Raw genomic sequence first — 21,687 nt, 5'->3', positions numbered from 1 at the left:
CTCAGGAACATGGCGGGCCTCTGCAAAGCCCTGCAGCACTGCAGTCACCTGGTTTTCCATTTCCATTTCTGGCCAGCCTCTTGTTGCCCCAATGGTGTCACTGCCAGCCGGGCTGCTGCTTTCATCAGATGCCCTCAGGGTGGGGCTCCCCCTGCTGAGCACAGGGCCTCCGCCAGATAAACACACCCTGAGGGTGGGCCTAGGGGAGGCTGCAAACCATCCTGCCTCAGTGATTGCTAAGAGGCTGGGCTTCCAAGATGCCACAGGGCTGGAGAGCGGGAGAAAATGCCACAAAGCTCACTTTTCTTCTAGAGATTCATGCATTTCCTGGATCCACACCCCGTGGGTTGTTGTAGCCTCTGGTGGAGTCTTTGGGGATAAAATAACTTTTTCCCAGAATTCTGAAGCAGTTGACCTGTTGGCTAGTGCTGTCCTTGCTTTGACGCAGGTGCACATCTTCACAGGTCTGGGTTCTGACACTAACAGTGCTTTAGAGGAGAGCTTGTGGGTGAGGTCTGTGCAGTCTCACCCAGTAGTTCCTGACTCTGGTAAGTGTGTTAAATAAGGAGCCCGCTGGTTGCTTTGCGAGTGGAGCACCAGTGGACTGAGCTGTGACCAAGGCGTGCGTGATCTTGGAGGCGATCGCTGCTCGTGGATATAAAACTGGACGCGGCAGGCTCTCCAGGTGGGAGTCCCTCCGTGTCGGTGGAGCTGAGGACTTGCTGTCCCTGCTGGAAAGGCAGCTGGTGCCTCTGGGTCCTAAGTGCCTGGTGACTTACAGTGGCTCTTCTCTCCCCAGAGGACTTGCCAAAGCCACAGATCATCACCCAGCCGGAGACGACGGTGGCTGTGGTGGGCAGGGACGTCCGGCTCACATGCTCAGCAGCCAGCAGCAGCAGCTCCCCCATGACCTTTGCCTGGAAGAAGGACAGCGAGGTTCTGGCCGACGCCGACATGGAGAACTTTGCCCACGTGCGGGCACAGGACGGGGAAGTGATGGAGTACACCACCATCCTGCACCTCCGCCGAGTCACCTTCGGGCACGAGGGCCGCTACCAGTGTATCATCACCAACCACTTCGGCTCCACCTACTCACACAAGGCCAGGCTCACTGTGAACGGTACGCAGGCACCCTCTGGCCGCCCTGGTGCTCGGCTCCTGCACATCCACACGCGGCGGTTCTGTTACCGTGCGGAGGGACTGAGACGGCCTGCACGGTGTCACTGTTGCCTGGGTGGGCCTCAGGGCAAGCTTTGAAGATTCTCAGTGGAGTCTTTGTTTTGGGGATAAAATAACTTTTATCCACTCATGTTAAGTGAAATTGTGGGCCCAAGCCTTGTATTTTTATCCATTTATTATCCTCCATAAAGCAAGATGTCTGGTATCCAGATCCAAGATACCTGATTCTGGGGAAGTGGCCGCCCTCTGAGTAGATGGCACAGCCTTGGAGCCAGAGGCCAGCCCGGGACAGGTCAGCCAGCGGTGGGGCAGCCGCGCCCGCCTCCGAGGCTGTGGAGTGCAAGGCTGGTGTGAGTGCGGCCTGAGGGCAAGCGGTCCTGGGGTGTTTGACAGGGGTTTTTCACTTGGGACACAGTCTCAGAGCCTGTCAGGTTGGCTTCTTCACCACTGTTTGTTGTCGTGAGTTTAGGGCAGAGGAGGAGTTAGCCACCCAACCCCCCTTAGCCTAACGAGATGTTCCTGATGATTAAACTTCCAATTAAAAAGTGCTGGAACCAATGTGTTCTCAGGCCCTTGCAGACCACAGGAAAACATACCGTCACCACACTGGCTGCTTCTCTTGGCTCTTCTGGGGACTCTTCATTGTTTCTCAAAAACTCAGTGACCTGTTAGCCTCTCCAGCAAATAACCTTGACAGGCCCGTGGCTGGATGCTGACCGTGGGGGGGGTATTAGGGTCAACATGTGGGACAAGTGCTTTCAGCTTTGTGTGCAGGGCCTTGGCCCACACCCTCCAGACAGGACTTCAGGAGGGAGCTCTCCCCCTTCTCCAGGGGCAGGCACCTCCCCTCCCCGCATCAGCGCCTCCTGCTGGAGTAGCAGTTTGGTTTCCCAGGCTCTCCTGCCGGTACTTAAGGTGGGCAGGCACCAGGCCTGCGTTCACGGGGTGTCCTGGGACGGACTGATTACCATGCGAGCCTCGGGGTACCAGAGAGACTGATGGAAGTGCTCTGCTGTGGCCACGAGCAGCTGGCAGCCTGGGGGACCTGCGGCTGCTCATTCTGAAGCGGCCGTCCTGGGGGTGGGCAAACGTTGGCACACAGGGTGGTAAGGGGGCGAGTGACACGCAGACGGGAGGGCTGTTGCCAGAGGGTTATCCTGGCCGTGGTTCTGGCTTTGCCGTGACCTGACCTGACCTGACTGTGTTACAGTGTTGCCATCGTTCACCAAAATGCCGCACGACATCGCCATCCGGACTGGCACCACGGCCCGCCTCGAGTGCGCTGCCACCGGCCACCCGAACCCCCAGATCGCCTGGCAGAAGGACGGAGGCACCGACTTCCCCGCCGCTCGTGAGCGACGCATGCATGTCATGCCTGACGATGACGTGTTCTTCATCACGGACGTGAAGCTCGATGACATGGGGGTTTACAGCTGCACCGCCCAGAACTTGGCCGGCTCCATCTCGGCCAACGCCACCCTGACTGTCCTAGGTTCGTTTGCGGCTACGCTTGGTTGTATACGTGTGGGTGTGGGTGTGGGTGACACGTTTTCTTAAACTTCACAGATACCTAGCATCGACGTTCTTCAACCATCTGTGGAGCCTGGTGTGGGGCAGTGTGGTGGCTGTTTGTACTTTAATATTTTAGGCTGCTTTCTAAGATTTCTTTTTGAATAAGTGGTTCCATCTCTTTAAAAAAATAGGGCTTTGGTATAAAACAGTATAAAACACTCTAGGTGAGAACTGCTCTGGAAGGGACAGGGAGACACGGGCCGTCACGGGACAGCGGGGGACAGTAGATGGAGACACGGGCTGTCACAGGAGAGCTGCGGACAGTAGATGGAGACATGGGCCGTCACGGGACAGCGGGGGACAGTAGATGGAGACACGGGCTGTCACAGGAGCTGCGGACAGTAGATGGAGACACGGGCCGTCACGGGACAGCTGGGGACAGTAGATGGAGACACGGGCTGTCACGGGACAGCGGGGGACAGTAGATGGAGACACGGGCTGTCACAGGAGCTGCGGACAGTAGATGGAGACATGGGCCGTCACGGGACAGCGGGAGACAGTAGATGGAGACATGGGCCGTCACGGGACAGCGGGGGACAGTAGATGGAGACACGGGCTGTCACGGGACAGCTGGGGACAGTAGATGGAGACACGGGCTGTCACAGGAGCTGCGGACAGTAGATGGAGACACGGGCCGTCACGGGACAGCTGGGGCCAGTAGATGGAGACACGGGCCGTCACGGGACAGCGGGGGACAGTAGATGGAGACACGGGCTGTCACGGGACAGCGGGGGACAGTAGATGGAGGCATGGGCTGTCACGGGACAGCGGGGGACAGTAGATGGAGACACGGGCTGTCACGGGACAGCGGGGGACAGTAGGTGGGAGCTCGTTCTTGCTGCAGCAACCCCACCTGGGAAAGACTTGGCCACGTCAGCAGGGCCTGGAAAGTTCGCCCTGTGATGAAAGATCTGGTGCGGCCTTTGCTGATGTGTTGGATTGTCTGTCCAGGAGACCAAGACCCTCAGAGTAATGGTCCTGTCTCTGCCTTGCAGAGACCCCGTCCCTGGCGGTGCCCTTGGAAGACCGCGTGGTGTCCGCGGGGGAGACGGTGGCGCTCCAATGCAAGGCGGCGGGAAGCCCTCCGCCCCGCATCACCTGGTTCAAAGGGGACCGCCTTCTGAGCCTCACTGAGCGTCACCACTTCACCCCCGGCAACCAGCTGCTCGTTGTGCAGAACGTTGGGGCTGAGGATGCAGGCCGGTACACCTGCGAGATGTCCAATGCCCTGGGCACCGAGCGGGCGCACAGCCAGCTGAGTGTGTTGCCCAGCCCTGGCTGCAGGAAGGACGGGACTACCGTGGGCATCTTCACCATCGCTGTGGTGTGCAGCGTGGTCCTGACGTCCTTAGTCTGGGTGTGCATCATCTACCAAACCAGGCGGAAGAGGGAGGAGTACAGCGTCACCAACACAGGTACTGCTGGCGGCTGGCTTCCGGGGAGGAAAGCAGTGGCCCTGGGGAGGCCAGTGCAGGGCTTTCTGTACATGTAAACTCTAGGACCTTGGGGAACCTGGAGCCATTCTGGACAGTGAGCTTTAGTGCGCCTGGCACTGTCTTAACTCCCAGGAATGGGACGTTAGATGGGAAGACTGTCAAATGCAGCACCGTGAGCTCTGCAGGTGGCTACCTGGGGTGGCAGAGGCGTCCTGGGCGTGTGCCTCGTTGCCGTGGGGGGCCGTTACTGCGCAACTCGGTGTCTGTCAGCTCTCCCATCACTGCTTTCTCTGTGCACTCGGATATGATGGCCACACCTTTCACACCTGGGTGAGAAGTGCACTGGGGAGGCCTCCTGAGCAGGACTCCAGGTTCTGCATGGCCGGGACTGCTGCCATGGGGGGTCCTGTGTCTGTGTCCTTGTCACCACAAGGACTGGGACCTGGGGGTGACTGTCCTGTCTCCTTGCAGATGAGACCGTTGTGCCGCCGGATGTTCCGAGCTACCTGTCTTCTCAGGGGACCCTTTCTGACAGACAGGACACTGTGCTCAGGACTGAGAGTGGCCATCAGGCCAACGGGCACGTCGAGAGCAATGGTAAAGCCACAAAGTCTGATGCAACTGTTCCCATGGCGTTACCTTGAGCATGTTTGACCTGGAAGGCAGGTGACTCGAGCCTGTTGGGTTTTTGGACCTCCCTGTGCAAGTTCTGCAAAGTTTAAAACCCCGCCGCCCAGGAAGTCCCTCTGTTGGGCTCAGTGTCTCTTGCTAAGAGCCTTAGCTCCTCTCAGCAGCTCTCCCGGGTGACCGCAAGCCGCTCGTGGGGGACAGCGTGTGCTCGGCACGCTTGGCCCCCAGGGCCTCCTGTGCGGCTGTGGCAGGCCTGCTGCTGGGAAGGAGTCTCAGGATCGGGCCTGGGCCACCCCTCGAGGGGCGTTTCAGAAACACCTGTCTTCTAGCAGCAACGCCCACTCTTTTCCTCAGTGTGCCTGTGAAGTGCTGAGCCCGGCGCTTCCAACAGTGTGGGACTCTGTTGCAGGTGTCTGTCCCAGAGACGCAGGCCTCTTCCCGGAGGCCGATGGTCCCGGCATCACGTGCAGGCAGCCCCGGCTCTGTGTTGGGTACAGCAAGGAGCCATGGAGAGCGACAGAGAAAGCCGGTGGCACACCTGGTCCACAGAAGATGGGTGAGATGCTTTCTCAGGAAAAGTGTTGTGTTCTTCAGATCCCAATCAGGGTTGACCTCAGAGTGCGGCATTATGGGTCTAAGGCCATCCCAGGATTGGGTTTTCATATCTAAACAGGAAGTGGTGTGGGGCCTGGCTCTCTGAGTGTGAGTAGGATGTCTCTAAAATACTCCTGTGGCACGGACTTTCCAGATTTGTCAGCAACATCAGTAGAGCGCCAGGCCCGACCTTTCAGCAGGGCCCTGTGGAGGCTCCTTGCTGATGGGTCAGAAGCTCCTGATGCTGCGAGGAGCCATTCAGATAGGATTTCTTCCTGTGATCCCAGTTGTCTGATGAAATTAAATCTGAAATAAACACGGAAGACCCCATCCTTAGCCCCAGGGGGTTGTAGTGATCTCAGTGGGCGCTGGTGCTGAGTGTGTCCACTGTGTCTTGCAGAGCCCGGTGGCCCAGCTGTATGCAGTGACAGCCACACTGATGTGGACAGTTACTCCAAGGACCACGCCTTCTGTCCTCAGCCGATGTCCAGGGACAGTGCACAGTCAGATACACCGAGCAGCCAGGAGCCTCACAGGAGTGACCGAGAACATTCTCCACGTCCGAACAGTCTCCACAGTGGGACTGGTGATGGGTCTCGCCCCGACTGCAGGGAGTCCCTCTACCCCAGTAACCACGACAGAATGCTGCCGCCCTGGAAGAGAAAGCCAGGGGCGCCTCCAGAGGGCAAAGGTAAGCCTTCACTGCCTTCCCGTCCCCAGCAGGGGACAGCACGGAAACGCCAGGCCAGGTCTGATGGGCCCTCTCCTTTCTTGCAGGGGCCCCTCCATGGATGTTCGCAGGGGTGTGTGAGCCGGACTCCATAGACCCTCAGCCCTCAACACTGACCCCGGGCAGTTCTGAGCTCACACGAGCCGCCCTGGACTCTCCCGATGCCCCCAGTGAAGGTCGGCACTTGCTCCTGCTGAATGGACACATCCCCAAAGCAGGTGACTCTGGTCCCGAGTCCACGCCGCGGACAGGACAGCTGCCCGGGAGGCGGAGCGGGCCGCTGCTGTTTGCCCCGCGGGCCTAGGCGCTGTCTGTCTCCTGGGAGGGAGGGAGGCGTGCTGTGAGGAAGCTTGGGTTCAAGCGTCACTCTGTACAGTTTTAACTTCCATGGGGAGTGTCTGTAGTTTAAAGGACTTGCAGCTGAAGCACAGAATGCAAGAGGCTATTGTGTACATAAGAGTTTTCAGAGATTTCATATATATTATATATCTTTTACAAAGGATATTTTAATCTTCATTGCATGGTTAACAGAAAAAATCGTACAGTTTTGACAATATTATTTTTCATATCAGGTTGCTGTTTCATTTTGGAATGTGGGGATAGTTCTGGTGCCTTAATGCATGGATGGAATTTATAGACGCTAAAAACCACATTTGCTTCTGGGGTGGTGTTGGGGAGGAGGAAGCCCTCGGACTCCGTCACACATGGCAGGGCAGACCCGGATGCTTCACAGGCAGAGCTGGGTTTGCATCGGAAGTAACTTCACGTCAGTTACAGGAGCTCAGTGGGTGCTCCTCGCAGTCCTCCTCCCTGCACCCAGACCTGCGCACGTCACACACTCTGCACTGAGGGACTTTTCCTCATAGGTTCGAGCTCTTTCTTAACAAGCACGGTGGGGGCTGTTAATCACCACAGCCTTTGGTCTGAACAATGAGCCTGCCTGCCTTCTGTGATAAAAGCGAGTGTCAGGATCACTTGATTGTCATTTGAGGCTTTCTAATAAGATAGAGGTTGCTGCTGTTGGTACCTGTGGATTTTTCAATAGTGATGCTTTAGTTCTGCCAATGTAATTAGTATTATGTTGGTGTTAGGGGAGAATGAGGATCAAGTCCTTACTTTCAGGGCGAGCGGGCTTATCTCCACGGAGGATCCGGGCGCCCTGTGCGTGTCCCTCCCTTGCACAGACGAGCCCGTGCCTTGGGTTCTGGGGGATTTGCACTTGTGAGGCCTGGAGCTAACCACCTGGGAGTGCCAATGGGCATTTGAGGGAAAACTGCAAACTAACAAGGTCCTTCAGCCGGTGCGCTGAAGCACTAGTGGGTATTGACAAATGGTTACTATGTTAATTTACTGTCAGATAATCACTGTTCCAAAGGTAAGCACATTTAGAATTTTGTTCTCAACAGTTAACTGATGTTACTTCCACAACATGTGAATTTGCTGCTTCTGAGAGGCAATGTGAAAGAGGAAGTATTACTTTTATGTACAAAGTTATTTATTTATAGAAATTTTGGTACAATGTACATTGAAAAACGTGTAAAATACTGAAGTGTCTAACAAGCAGCAGTGAAGTGTCTTTAATAAAGTTCACTTATAAAGTTAAGTGTGCGGCTCGGGTCATGTGTACATTAACCAGCACTGCCTCGCCCACTGAATCCGAGAAGCGCCCTGACAAGTGCAGTCCTTGTGCCTTGACTACCTTTGGAATCAGTGCATGACGTAGCAAAGCAGGTCGCACACCGTGGCCCCCGGCAGGCGGCGCGAGGTTCCTGGGACTCCGATTTTCTGGAGCTTATCAGTCACGCTCTAAAACGGGGACTTTCCCCATCCATCCCTCTCTCCCGTGGTGAGCTCAAAACTCCAGGCAAAGCTGACTGATTGGGAACTAAGAAATGACACTGCAAAGCCAGCCCAGCTGCCTCCAGGCCCCAGCATGCCCTCCACCTTCCAGCCCTGGGGCCCACCAGTCACTGAGCTGCTACTGCTCGCTCGCTCGCTCACTTTCATAGGTCACCTGGGCCACTGGACACTTCTGTCAAATTCAACTGTATTTTCATGGGTTAAATCTGCGGGTCATCGAGAACAGCCGGGTTACCAGCTCTTAGGCACCTGTAGTCACTCTTTCTAAACAAAGCTGTGAGTCACTACCTCACATGACAGGCTCCTCCTGTCCTTGTCTAGCCATTCCTCCGAAGGTACACCCTCTGCCTGCCTGCCTTCAGTCTGCTGCCAGGTGGCAGGGAAGGAGGGGCAGACACAGTCAAATGAAAGCTCGGAGGGGCCGGCCTCAGATCACCAAACTTATTTATTAAGGGGTTCTGAGAAAATCGTTCAAAGTACTGCTCTAGGCATCGTTTTTCTCTCTTAACTTTCTGGCAAATACGTAGATGACATCATCCCAGCCGCCTGTAGCCTGGAAGTCGTGCTCCGTGTGGACCTGCGGGGACTGGGCTTCACTGCCTGCATGTTCAGAGGGCCCAGCGGCTGTGGGAGGGGGAGCTCTCACCTTGGCCCCCTGAAGGCGTGGCTGCAGGAGAGGGAGCGCTCACAGTGACCCCCTGTAGGCATGGCTGCGGGCGTGTGGTTCACGGGCTCTCTCTGCCAAGCTCCAACAGCAAGCTATGCGTTTGGTCATAAGCACCAAGAAAGATGAAACCTCCCAGGCTGATGGCTGCCATTCGTGGGAAGACCCCTGCAAATAATCTGGGGGAAAAGCAAAGGAGAGATTTTTTCTTGATTGTGTGTGTGTAAAGAAGGTGAAATTCCAATACCCACAGCTTGTTCAACTCAACACACTATGCTCATTAAACCCCACACAGTACTTAGAATGTGTGTTTTTCCTTTTAGAATAGCACCAAGTACATTCCCAAGTAGACTTGTTGATGTCTGAGCCCAGCTGTTTGTTGGTGAAAGTGGCTACATACCAAACAGCTTACTTGTGAGTGCTCACAATTAAGTCAAATAATTAGTCAAGAAATAGTAGCCCTGTCCCCACAAGAGTCCTGTTTAAACCTCCAGACCATTTTTGCCTTTTAGAGATGATGAAATTGACTTTGATAAAGGAGTCAAAGGACACACTACCCTGGAAGGCCAGGTGGTCTTGAGGGTTAGAGGAGGTTTCGGACGACTCTGTTGCTCCTCCCAGTGACTCAGGCACATTGGGTCCTGAGAGACCACAAGGAGGATGCACAGCAGGAGGCAGGAGACGCCTGCCTTTGGTGAAGGAGAAGAAAGGAAGGGGCTGGGAAGGGAGTAGAAGGTCAGCCCCCAAGCACCTCAGAAAGAGTCACTGGGACAGTTGCAACTTTGGAATAATTAAGGAAATGCAAGGTAAAAAAAACAATGTTATTAGGGATGTACACTGGGAGTAAGGGGAAGCTAACAGACATGCTCCCAAGATCAAACTGGAATTACAACTAAAATACAGAAGAACCACCCTGAAAAATCAACTGAGGACTAGGCTTGAGAGAACCCTGATAACTGAGGATGGAAAGCGGAGACTGCATAGAGACTGGTAGGAGGGGTAGAGGCGCCAAAGGGCTGGAGGGTTCCCACAGACAGCAGCTGAAGTCCCAGAGGGATATGTCAGCTGTAGGGGGTTCCCACTGAGAACTCTGGGGTCTAATCCCCAACTTGGGCTTCCCAGCAGAAGAGCACCAGAACTGAGAAGGGTACCCACATAACATCTGGCTGTGAAAAGCAGGAGGGTTGCTGCCTGCCAGGGAGAGAGGGCAGGAAATACAGGCACCCTGTATTTAGTAAAGGGCCAATGCACAAAATTCCATGTGCAGCCACTCACCTTGTGCTCCAGCAGAGGGAGAGCAGAGTGGACTGAAGCTGTATAAACATAAGCAAGGGTTGGGGGATCCTGGTATAGAGCTCTGAAGGCAGACACCTCAGTTTCCTGTGCTGAGTCATTCCCTCACACTGTGGAGGTTATACCTTTCTCAGGCAAACTTTTGTTATCCTGCTGTTGTTGCCTGGGGGGAAGACAGTTGACCCACCCTATTGGAAAGTCCCTTGTCCCACATTGTGGAGTTTCTGAGGCCTATTAAGAGACTGAGACGTCTTCCAAGGGGCTGCCTAACCGGGCAGTCCTAGACAGCGGAGCCCCGCGCACAAAGCGGACACATCTCCGCGGCTGTTGCGGACGCGGAGACCACGCCATCTTGAGAAACAGAGCTGCCTGAGACTCGGATCCTGGCTTCTGACACAAACCAGGACCCTGCAGCCACTGGGGACAGAGAACTGCTACCACAGCTTCAGACCAACAAACAACAAGAATCCAGACGTCCCGGCAGAATTCCGTGAGTCAAAGAACCTACCCCCTCCCCGCAGGCGCGCAGACAGCGCCATTTTAACTGATAGATCCGCCTCTCGCCCAAGCCGCAGAGCTTTGCGCAGGGACTCGCTCCCCCTCAGGGAATTTGGCGCGCACACAAGCGCACAGGAGAGAATCAGCTCCCTGTTGGGGAAATCTGTCAGTGCGCACAGAGGGCTCCCCTTCGGAGAATTTGGGGGAATTTGGCTTGCGGGTCACAGCTCTCCCTTCAGGGAATCTTAGTGCTTGCACAGAGGGGCTTTCCCTTTGGGGAATTTGGCGCGCAGGACAGACTCCGCCCCCCTTCCGGGACTCCGGTAGAGTGCACGGAGCCAGCTCACCTTCAGGAAATCAAGAGTGTGCGCCCTAGCCGGTTTGGCTCAGTAGAGAGAGCACACACAGGTCGCAGCTCCACTTCAGGGAATTTGGCACGCCGGACACAGCTGCCTGGGATCCCTGACTCACAGCGCATTCACACTAAGAGCCAGCGACCCCAATTGTTGGTGCATGCACACACAGGGACCCTGAGTCTCAACGAGAAACCGCACAAGGCAACAGAGACTCTGACACTCTAGTCTTGGTGCAGACACAGGGAAACTCTGACTCCTGGCACATGCTAAGGATCTCATTTTCGGCACATACCAACAGTGTGGTGCAGACAGGGCCCCTGAATCTAAGTGTGCACACGAGACCACACGGAACACTGGGGACACTGACCCTGGGCAAGTCTGGTTCCAACCAACCAAAGGCAGCCACACGTCCTAGTGTCAGAGCACTTCAGTGAAACTCGGGTGGAGCGAAGTCCCCACAGCACACGGCCCAGGTCCACGCAAACGGAAGCTTGAGCTTTCTGGTGATAGCCAGAATGGGGAAACGAAATAACTCACAGAGGAAAGAAAATGTGGAGTCGCCAAGAAAGGAAATCAGTGAAACTGAAGCTTGCAACATGACCGAAAAGGAGTTTAGAGTAATGGTCGTGGAATTTATACATCGGATGGATGAGAAAATAAACAACTTATGCAAGAATCAGGAAGAAATGAAAAGTGATATAGCTACAATCAAAAACACCATGGAAAGTTTCAACAGTAGACTACAAGAAGCAGAAGACCGAATTAGTGAGTTAGAAGATCAGGTACAGAAACAAGCTCAATCTCAACAGCAATTGGAGAAAAAAATTAAAAAGCAGGAGGAAAGCCTAAGGGAGCTTCGGGACAACATGAAACGAAGTAACATGCGTATAATAGGGCTGCCAGAAGGACAAGAAGAGCAGCAGGGATTAGAAAATCTATTTGAAGAAATAATGACAGAAAACTTCCCAGATATGGGAAAGATAAAAGTTACGCAAGTACAGAGAGTCCCAAGCAGGATCAACCCCAAAAGACCCACACCAAGACATGTCATAATTTCAATGGCAAATATAAATGATAAAGAGAGAATCTTAAAGGCGGCAAGAGAGAGACAGAGAGTTACCTACAAAGGAACACCCATCAGATTGTCAAATGATTACTCAACAGAAACACAACAAGCTAGAAGTGAATGGACGGAGGTATACAAAGTGTTGCAAAGCAAAGGACTGAATCCAAGAATACTATATCCAGCAAGACTATCAATCAAAATTGAAGGGGAAATCAGGAGCTTTGCAGATAAAAAAAGGCTTAAGGAGTTTATCACCACCAAACCAGCAATGCAAGAATTGCTAAAGGGAATACTGTAAAAGGAAGAAATAAACAGGTAAGAAGGAATATAGACACAAAAATAGATATGACCACAAACAAATACCTTTCAGTAATATCTTTAAATGTAAATGGACTAAATGCTCCAATCAAAAGATATCGAGTAGCTGAATGGATAAAAAAACACGACCCATATATATGCTGTCTACAAGAGACCCACCTCAGAATAAGAGACTCACACAGATTGAAAGTGAAGGGATGGAAAAATATCTTTCAGGCAAATGGAAATGAAAAAAAAGCTGGGGTAGCAATACTTATATCTGACAAAATAGACCTCAAAGTAAATGCCATAACAAGAGATAAAGAAGGCCACTTCATAGTACTAAAGGGAGAAATCCAACAAGAAGAAATAATTCTGGTAAACATATACGCTCCCAATATAGGAGCACCCAAATACATAAAAAAACTCCTGGAAGATTTCAAGGGAGAGATTAATAGCAATACAATCATAGTAGGAGACTTTAATACCCCACTATCACCACTGGACAAATCCTCCAAACAAAAAATCAGCAAAGAAACAGCAATCCTAAATGAATCACTAGACCAGATGGAATTAATTGACATCTTTAGAACATTTCACCCCAAAGCCACAGAATATACATTCTTCTCAAGTGCACATGGGTCATTTTCAAAGATAGACCATATGCTGGGTCACAGGCAAAGTCTCTTCAAATTCAAGAAGATAGAAATTATATCAAGCGTCTTCTCAGATCACAGTGGCATAAAACTGGAAATCAACTACAATAAATACAATCCAAAGAAATCAAACACTTGGAGACTAAACAGCATGCTATTAAACCATGACTGGGTCACCAGAGAGATCAAGGAAGAAATAAAAAACATCATGGCAACAAATGACAATGAAAACACAACAATCCAAAATCTATGGGACACAGTGAAAGCAGTCTTGAGAGGGAAGTTCATAGCTCTACAAGCCTATTGCAAAAAACAAGAATCAATGGTAATAAATTACTTAACCCTACAACTCAAAGAGCTAGAAAAAGAGCAGCAAGAAAAGCCCAGTGTAACCAGAAGGAAGGAAATAACAAAGATCAGAGCGGAGATAAATGACATAGAGACCAAAGAAACAATACAAAAGATCAACAAAACCAAGAGCTGGTTCTTTGAAAGGATAAACAAGATTGATGGACCTCTAGCCAGGCTCACCAAGAAGCAAAGAGAGAGGACCCAAATAAACAAAATCAGAAATGAAAGAGGTGAAATAACAACAGACCCCGCTGAGATACAAAGGATTGTTACAAAATACTACGAACAACTCTATTCCAACAAACTGGACAACCTGGAGGAAATGGACATATTCCTAGAAAAATATAACCTTCCAAAAATCAATCAAGAAGAATCTAAAGAGCTCAATAGGCCAATAACTATGGACGAAATTGAAGCAGTCATCAAGAAGCTTCCGGCAAACAAAAGCCCGGGGCCTGATGGCTTCACAGGAGAGTTTTACCAAACATTCAAGGAAGAACTAAAACCTATCCTCCTCAGACTATTACAAAAAATTCAAGAGGAAGGAACACTTCCAAGCTCCTTCTATGAAGCCAGCATCACCCTAATACCAAAACCAGATAAAGACAACACAATGAAAGAGAATTACAGACCAATATCCCTCATGAACATAGATGCCAAAATCCTCAACAAAATTCTAGCAAATCGGCTCCAGCAGTACATCAGAAAGATCATACACCATGACCAAGTAGGATTTATCCCAGGAATGCAAGGATGGTATAATATCCGCAAATCAATAAACGTGATACATCACATAAACAAATTGAGAGATAAAAATCACATAGTCATATCAATTGATGCAGAAAAAGCATTTGACAAAATCCAACACCCTTTCTTGATAAAAACTCTCAACAAGGTGGGAATAGAAGGCTCATACCTCAACATAATAAAAGCTATATATGATAAACCCACAGCAAACATCATACTCAATGGACAAAAACTAAAAACATTTCACCTAAGAACAGGAACAAGACAGGGATGCCCACTCTCACCACTCCTGTTTGACATAGTACTGGAAGTATTAGCCATTGCAATTAGACAAGAAGAAGAAATAAAAGGCATCCAAATTGGAAAAGAACAAGTAAAGCTGTCTTTATTTGCAGACGACATGATATTGTACATAAAAAATCCGAAAGACTCCGTCAAAAAACTAATAGACTTAATAAATGAATTTGGCAATGTAGCAGGATACAAAATTAACGCCAAGAAATCTATGGCCTTTCTATACACCAATAGTGAACTTACAGACAGAGAGACTAAAAAGGCAATTCCATTTACCATCGCACCAAAAAAATTAAGATACCTAGGAATAAACTTAACTAAGGAGGTAAAAGACCTATACACGGAAAACTACAGGACACTGAAAAAAGAGATAGAGGAAGACGTAAACAGATGGAAGAACATACCATGTTCATGGATTGGTAGAATCAACATCATTAAAATGTCCATACTACCCAAAGCAATCTATAGATTCAATGCACTCCCCATTAAAATACCAATGGCATATTTCACCGACCTTGAAAGAACTCTCCAAAAATTCATCTGAAATAAAAAAAGACCCCGAATAGCCACAGCAATCCTGCGAAAGAAGAATAAAGTAGGAGGGATCTCAATACCAGATTTCAAGCTGTATTACAAAGCCACTGTTCTCAAAACAGCCTGGTACTGGCACAAGAACAGACATATAGATCAGTGGAACAGAACAGAGAATCCAGATATTGACCCAAACCACTATGCTCAATTAATATTTGACAAAGGAGGCATGAACATACAATGGAGTCAAGACAGTCTCTTCAATAAATGGTGTTGGGAAAATTGGACAGATACATGCAAAAAAATGAAGCTTGATCACCAACTTACGCCATACACAAAAATAAACTCAAAATGGATACAGGACTTAAACATAAGACGGGAAACCATAAAAATACTAGAGCAATCCACAGGCAGCAAAATCTCAGACATATGCCAAAAGAAATTCTTCACTGACACTGCCCCTAGGGCAATGGAAGCTAAAGAGAAAATTAACAAATGGGACTACATCAAAATAAAAAGCTTTTTCACAGCAAAAGAAACCATTAACAAAACAACAAGAAGGCCTACTGCATGGGAGAACATATTTGCAAATGGCATCACCGATAAAGGTTTGATCTCCAACATCTACATGCAGCTTATACAACTTAATAAAAGGAAGATAAATGATCCAATAAAGAAATGGGCAACAGACCTAAATAGAAGCTTTTCAAAAGAAGACAGAAGGAAGGCCAAGAGACACATGAAAACATGCTCAACGTCACTAATTATCCGAGAGATGCAAATCAAAACAACAATGCGGTACCATCTCACACCTGTCAGAATGGCTATCATCAACAAATCAACAAACGACAAGTGTTGGCGAGGATGCGGAGAAAAAGGAACCCTCGTGCACTGCTTGTGGGAATGCAGACTGGTGCAGCCACTGTGGAGAACAGTATGGAGCTTCCTCAAAAAACTGAAAATGGAACTCCCATTTGACCCAGTAATCCCACTCCTGGGAATATATCCGAAGAAACTAGAAACACCAATCAGAAAGGATATATGCACCCCTATGTTCATAGCAGCACAATTCACCATAGCTAAGATTTGGAAACAGCCTAGGTGCCCGTCAGCAGATGACTGGATCAGAAAACTGTGGTACATCTACACAATGGAATACTATGCTGCCATAAAAAAGAAGGAATTCTCATCATTTGCAGCAACCTGGATGGAATTGGAGAACATTATGTTAAGTGAAATAAGTCAGTCAATGAAAGAAAAATACCACATGATCTCACTCATTTATGGGTAATAAAGAACATTATAAACTTGAACAAAAAGACAGATACAGAGACAGTAAAGCATCAAACAGACTGTCAAATTACAGGGGGAAAGTTAGGGAGAGGTGGGGGAGATACGAGATCAATCAAAGGACTTGTATGCATGCATATAAGCATAACCAATGGATGTAAAACTCTGGGGGGTGAGGGCATATATGGGTGTGGGGTGAGGGGTGGCAATGGTAATATATGTACACATATAATACCTTAATAAAAAAAATTGGAAAAAAAAAGAGACTGAGAATAACAACTAGCCTCCAGGCAGAAGCAATTGCCCCACCCTGTTGGAAAACCTCTCACCCCACCTGTGGACAATTGCATGAGGATACTCAAGACTTACTCCAATCTGTCTCCAGGCAGAGGCGAGTCTCTGGAGGCTTTGAGTCTTTGCCTGATCTAATTAGTAACAGCTATTGGGTCCCCACTGCAGACACCATCCCAGACTGTTCAGGCAGACAAAAGCCAGCAGGACCCTAAGCACCTGCAGCTGACACCTGTTGAACCAGCTCTTTGGAGGAAAGAAGCACAGAACAGGGTCAATCAAGGTGTGAGACTCAAGGCAGACCCAGGCTATGGACTAAGGAGTCCCCGAACACTGGACAGCTGGCATAACGACATTGGGGTTGAACCTCTGGCGGCAAGTTGGAGGGGAGATCCCTCCCACAAATGGGACATCAATAATCAAGTCCCAATTACAACAAGAGAACACAACACACACAAGAGGCATTCCTAGAGCATCCAGCTCAGGAGAACAAAGAAACTATACTTCTGAACCCCTCAAGACACTTTCTACATATGACCATCCCACAAAGACTTGGAGGCATAGCAGTTCTATGTAATAAATAGGAGCAAATACAAAGAGAGCTAATATAGGGAGACAGAAATCCCCAAATGAGAGAAAAGAGAGAATCTCCAGAAAAAGAACTAAATGAGATGGAGACAACCTATCAGACATAAAGTTCAAAGCCATGGTTATAAAGAACTTAAAGAACTTAGCACAAATTACAACAGCATGAAAAAGGAAATAGAGGCCATGAACAAGAACAAGACAGAAATGAGGAGTGATCCATCTGATGTGAAGAACACACTGGGATTAAAAGTAGATTGGAGGAAGCAGAGGGCCGAGTCAGCAATTTGGAAGACAAGGCAGAAATACCCAATTAGAGAAGCCAATAGAAAAAAAATATTAAATTTATATTATAGGGAAGATAGCTTAAGGGAGCTCTGGGACAACATGAAATGTAACATCCACATGACACAAATACCAGAAGGGAAAGAGGATGAGCAAGGAACAGAGAACCTGTATAAAGAAATAATGATAGAAAACTACCCCAAACAGTGAAGGAAAATGTCACACAAGTTCAGGAGGCACAGAGTCCCAATGAAGATGAAACCAAAGAGATCCACACCTAGACACATTGTAATTAAAATGGCAAATGTTGAAGACAAGGATCTTAAAGGCAGCAAGAGAGAGAAAAAATTACATAAAAAGGAGTCCCCATTAGAATGTCAACTGACTTCTCAAGAGAAACACTTGAGACCAGAGGGAGTGGCATGAAGTACTCAAAGTAATGACAAGCAAGGGCCTAAATCCAAGACCACTGTTTCCAGCGAGGCCATCATGTAAAATCTAAGGTGAAATAAAAAGCATTCCCTGCCTCTATTTCTGGGATAATTTAACTTTTTTAACCAAGAGTATTACTTTTGTAAGCAGAAAAACAAAATTACAAAATCAGCAGAAGTAAAATTACTAGTGAAAAGATCAGGTCTAGGGAAGAAAATGGACAATAGCAAAGTTATGCCAACAGCAGTTTCTCTTTCCAGAGACGGGGAAGCCACCGTGGAAAGCTAGGCGGTAGCCCCCCACACAACAGCAGAACGAGCCCTCCTGCCCGGCCACGGCTGCCCAGCTGTTTCCTGTGTGCACTGTGTTGCAGGAGGGCAACTTGCCTCCCCTTGTATGCAGAAAGTGGACTTCAGGGTAGTGTGAGCAGGTCCTTATTTTATTTCATTTATTATTTTGTTAATCCTCACCAGAGGATTCTTTTCCATTGATTTTTAGAGAGAGTGAAAGAGAGGGGGAGAGCCAGAGAGAGACATCTATGTGAGAGAGACACATCGAATGGTTACCTCCCACATGTGTCCTGACCAGGGCCAGGGATCGAGCCTGCAACCCAGGTACGTGTCCTTGACTGGAACTGAATCCAGGTCCTTAACTTTTGCACTCGGATGTCAAGATTAAAATTACTCTTTGAATGTATCAATAATTTGAAATATAAAAAAATCCAAATAAATAAGTTTGTATGAAAAGAAACTCAGTTTTTTATTCTACTGCCGCGCTTTGTAAAATCTGGGGTATTTAAAAAATTAAATCCCGAGTAGAATAAAGGAATCGAGAAAAAAGCAAGCGAGTGCAAAGGGTTAATAAGTTCTCAGGTCAATGCGCTATCCACTGAGCCAAACTGGCTAGGGCAATGGTTCCTTATTTTAATTATCTAAGTTAGGATTTAAATCATAAATTAAAATACTACAGATAAAATTAGACCTCTTTTTCTTACTTAGAAATAACCATGAAAACTCTATATGAGACCAAAATACACTTGTAAGAAAAAAGTTGTTCATCTCAGCATCATGCAAATTGTTTTTTACATGAGGTGATTGGCGAGGACAGAAACTCATAAATTACCACTTTGAGGCCACTGTGTCCCTGTGGCCTGAGCAGAGTCCCTCCCTGCCCTGCCTGCAGACACAGGTTTGAGGCCACTGTGTTCCTCTGGCCCGAGCAGAGCTACTGCCTGCAGAGGCACAGGTGGGGCAGGAAGACTGGCCGCGAGGTCTCCTCTGCTCCATTATACCTGACTCCCCTCTAACGCCAGTGTCTGGGTTCAGCTGTTGCTGCTAGTGAGCTCAGCAGCCCCTGGCCAGAGGCAGATGGAAGCAGTTCATGGTTTCTTCAGATGACATTCGAATCGTTGAACATAATTACTGCCTTAAGAGTAATTTGTCCAGTGAGTGCCCCAACCAGATTCGGAGGCAAAGACTTCAACAGGCAGGGCTGTTGGAGTGAGCAGTCGAAGGAGAGAGCAGACCTACGCTGTTCAGCAGGGAGCCGGCGGGCGAAGAAGCAGGTGATGGACAGAGGGAAGCCAGGAAGGCGCGGCGGGCTGAGCAGCTCCCAGCGCTTTCCACTGCTGGGCCAGATGAGCACGCAGTGCGGCACTTTTATTTTGGAGAAAGCACATGTGAGCCAGGACTTGGAATGAACTAACACGAGAGACCAAAGTGTCACCCTTCCCGCTTCCTGAGGTCAGCACCACGCCAGCTCGACACCAAGTCCACAGAGCTCAGGGCAAGAGGAGAGGTCTGACCGCGACTTGCATAGAATCCGATAGGAACTATATTGAAATGAATGAGTGGGATTCGGCAGCTTGACTTGATCTAGCACTGCTGCATGCCACGCCTCGGGCCCACGACCACCTGGGCCAGTGAGAATCTTACCTGCTACTAACCAAGCTGCTTCACACCTCACTTTCTCACACCAGCTGTTCAGTGTGGAACTGGTGTCCAAATGAGCCTCAGCGCTGAGCACCCAGGCCCTAATTCCCTCCCAGGGTGGTGGCCGTCGGTGGCTGAGCATGGCACAGGGCCACCGCTCTGCCCTTCCCCCTTCTGAGGGGTCCTTTCTGCTAAGCCCAGTTCTTGTCTGAAAGTCCTTGCATCCTCAGAGCTGCCACTCCACACCCATCCATCCATCCATCCATCCATCCATCCATCCATCCATCCCTGCCAGCTTGCCAGACTCCCAGCTGGGAATTCTGAGCAGAGGATGGGCCATTCTGCTGCAACCGTCTTACCTGGGACCTGGCCAGCAGGCAAATGGTCCCCGAACTACCCACTGGCTGAAACACACACCTGCCGAGTGCTCATGAACCGCAATCCAGTGGACAGTCAACACGGCCCCACCACCCTCTGCGTCTGTCCTCACCAGCCGGCCCTGTCACTAGGCTCAGTCCCGACCCTGCTCCAGACGGGACTGCTGCTTTGCTCTCAGGAAAATTCCTGCTGATGATTCCAGAGAGAAATGGCAACTTTGTATCTGTGCAGACCCCAGCGCTTGGTAACCTTGTGTGGTATGAGCAATGCTGAAACAGCACTCTGGAGAGAGAGCGCCTAAGGCTGTGATGCTGAAGGTCTGGGGTGCTCAGCTGATAGCAGCCCGGTGTGTCTCCAACGAGGGGTCAGCACGGCGGGATGCTGAAGGTACCTTGTGCAGGATCAGTTAAAGTGCCCAGACCACAGAGGCTCCCTCTGAGTGCTATGCTCGCCCCCTGGGGTCCCTGCATCACGTAGCTGGGCGCCTGTCTCCCCAGGGCACCCAGAGCGGGCAGGGCGCACGTGGCCCGCATCTCAAGTCAGGGTGGACAGGGCTGGGCCTCACCTGGCTGGGACACCGCATCCCTGGATTGAGCAACATTGTCTGACACAAGCCAAAGCAAACGCCATGTTTTGTCCAATATAAATAAAGAGACCCTGACCAGGGCATAAGCAGAAGACGGACAGGTGTGTGTCCGACGTCAGGCTGCAGGGGGACCAGCTGGTGGAGAGGAAGCCGCCGCGCACCCCTCGTGCTTACCCTGGCAGCCCCTGGGTGCGCCAGACCCCGTGCAGGGCAGAGAGGACGTTCCCGCCAGCCGCGCTGGACCCGGCCTGCATGGAAGCACAGAGAGGAGGCCGTTATCTTGTGCAAGTCCCCACCTGACGGACTTGCCTCAGAGGCAGGCACCCTGCTACCCTCATCTAGGGCGGTTCCAAACTGAGGGAGGGCTCGGGGGAGTCAGGACCCCGAGTCTCGCTCACCAGAAGGGCTCACATTAAGCCCATGGGCAGCGCTGGTGGTCCCGCTGCTCTGCTGGCGTCTCATGGCCACAGGAGGGGCAGAGCACACCAGGCAGTTCCCGTGCCACCCGAGCAGGAAGGTCTCCGAGAGCCGCGTCAGGTCTGAGAAGAATGGTCTGCTTAGGAAACGTACCTGAGGAGCTATCAGACACACTTACTACAGAGCCCACGCCCAGCGTGAAGCCTGGTACGTTCCTGAGTAGCTAACAGACACACTTACTACAGAGCGCCACGCCCAGCGTGAAGCCTGGTACGCTCCTGAGTAGCTAACAGACACACTTACTACAGAGCGCCACGCCCAGCGTGAAGCCTGGCACGTACCTGAGTAGCTAACAGACACACTTACTACAGAGCGCCACGCCCAGCGTGAAACCTGGTACGTACCTGAGTAGCTAACAGACACACTTACTACAGAGCGCCACGCCCAGCGTGAAACCTGGTACGTTCCTGAGTAGCTAACAGACACACTTACTACAGAGCGCCACGCCCAGCGTGAAGCCTGGTACGTTCCTGAGTAGCTAACAGACACACTTACTACAGAGCGCCACGCCCAGCGTGAAGCCTGGTACGCTCCTGAGTAGCTAACAGACACACACACTACAGAGCGCCACGCCCAGCGTGAAGCCTGGTACGCTCCTGAGTAGCTAACAGACACACTTACTACAGAGCGCCACGCCCAGCGTGAAGCCTGGCACGTTCCTGAGTAGCTAACAGACAC

General features: G+C 50.3%; 2 protein-coding genes across 7 annotated transcripts in view; one reads left to right on the top strand and one right to left on the bottom strand.

Moving 5' to 3' along the window:
• Positions 1-21,687, top strand: part of LRIG1 (leucine rich repeats and immunoglobulin like domains 1) — a 126,476-nt gene that overhangs the window by 95,609 nt on the left and 9,180 nt on the right. The window contains exons 13-19 of one of the 2 annotated variants that reach the window (XM_054708185.1): positions 800-1,120; positions 2,390-2,671; positions 3,747-4,166; positions 4,659-4,784; positions 5,227-5,373; positions 5,812-6,102; positions 6,189-6,359. In XM_054708185.1, the coding sequence (XP_054564160.1) occupies positions 800-1,120; positions 2,390-2,671; positions 3,747-4,166; positions 4,659-4,784; positions 5,227-5,373; positions 5,812-6,102; positions 6,189-6,359 (1,758 nt within the window). Of the gene's footprint in view, positions 1-799; positions 1,121-2,389; positions 2,672-3,746; positions 4,167-4,658; positions 4,785-5,226; positions 5,374-5,811; positions 6,103-6,188; positions 7,745-21,687 lie in introns of those variants that run through there. The other variant, XM_054708184.1, reaches the window with a different exon arrangement.
• The window catches only part of SLC25A26 (solute carrier family 25 member 26), a 151,648-nt gene continuing 138,389 nt past the window's right edge, over positions 8,429-21,687 (bottom strand). For 4 of the 5 annotated variants that reach the window (XM_054708186.1, XM_054708188.1, XM_054708189.1 and 1 more), the window contains 2 exons: positions 20,707-20,780; positions 8,429-8,844 (listed from right to left, as the gene is read on the bottom strand). In XM_054708186.1, the coding sequence (XP_054564161.1) occupies positions 8,727-8,844; positions 20,707-20,780 (192 nt within the window). In that variant the 3' untranslated portion in view covers positions 8,429-8,726. The remainder of the gene's footprint in view (positions 8,845-20,706; positions 20,781-21,687) is intronic. The other variant, XM_054708187.1, reaches the window with a different exon arrangement.

The sequence above is a fragment of the Eptesicus fuscus genome, chromosome 18 (genome assembly GCF_027574615.1).
Source record: "Eptesicus fuscus isolate TK198812 chromosome 18, DD_ASM_mEF_20220401, whole genome shotgun sequence".
NCBI lineage: Eukaryota > Metazoa > Chordata > Mammalia > Chiroptera > Vespertilionidae > Eptesicus > Eptesicus fuscus.
The sequence above is the reverse complement of the archived record's forward strand: the minus strand, read 5'-3'. Positions and strand labels throughout refer to the sequence as shown.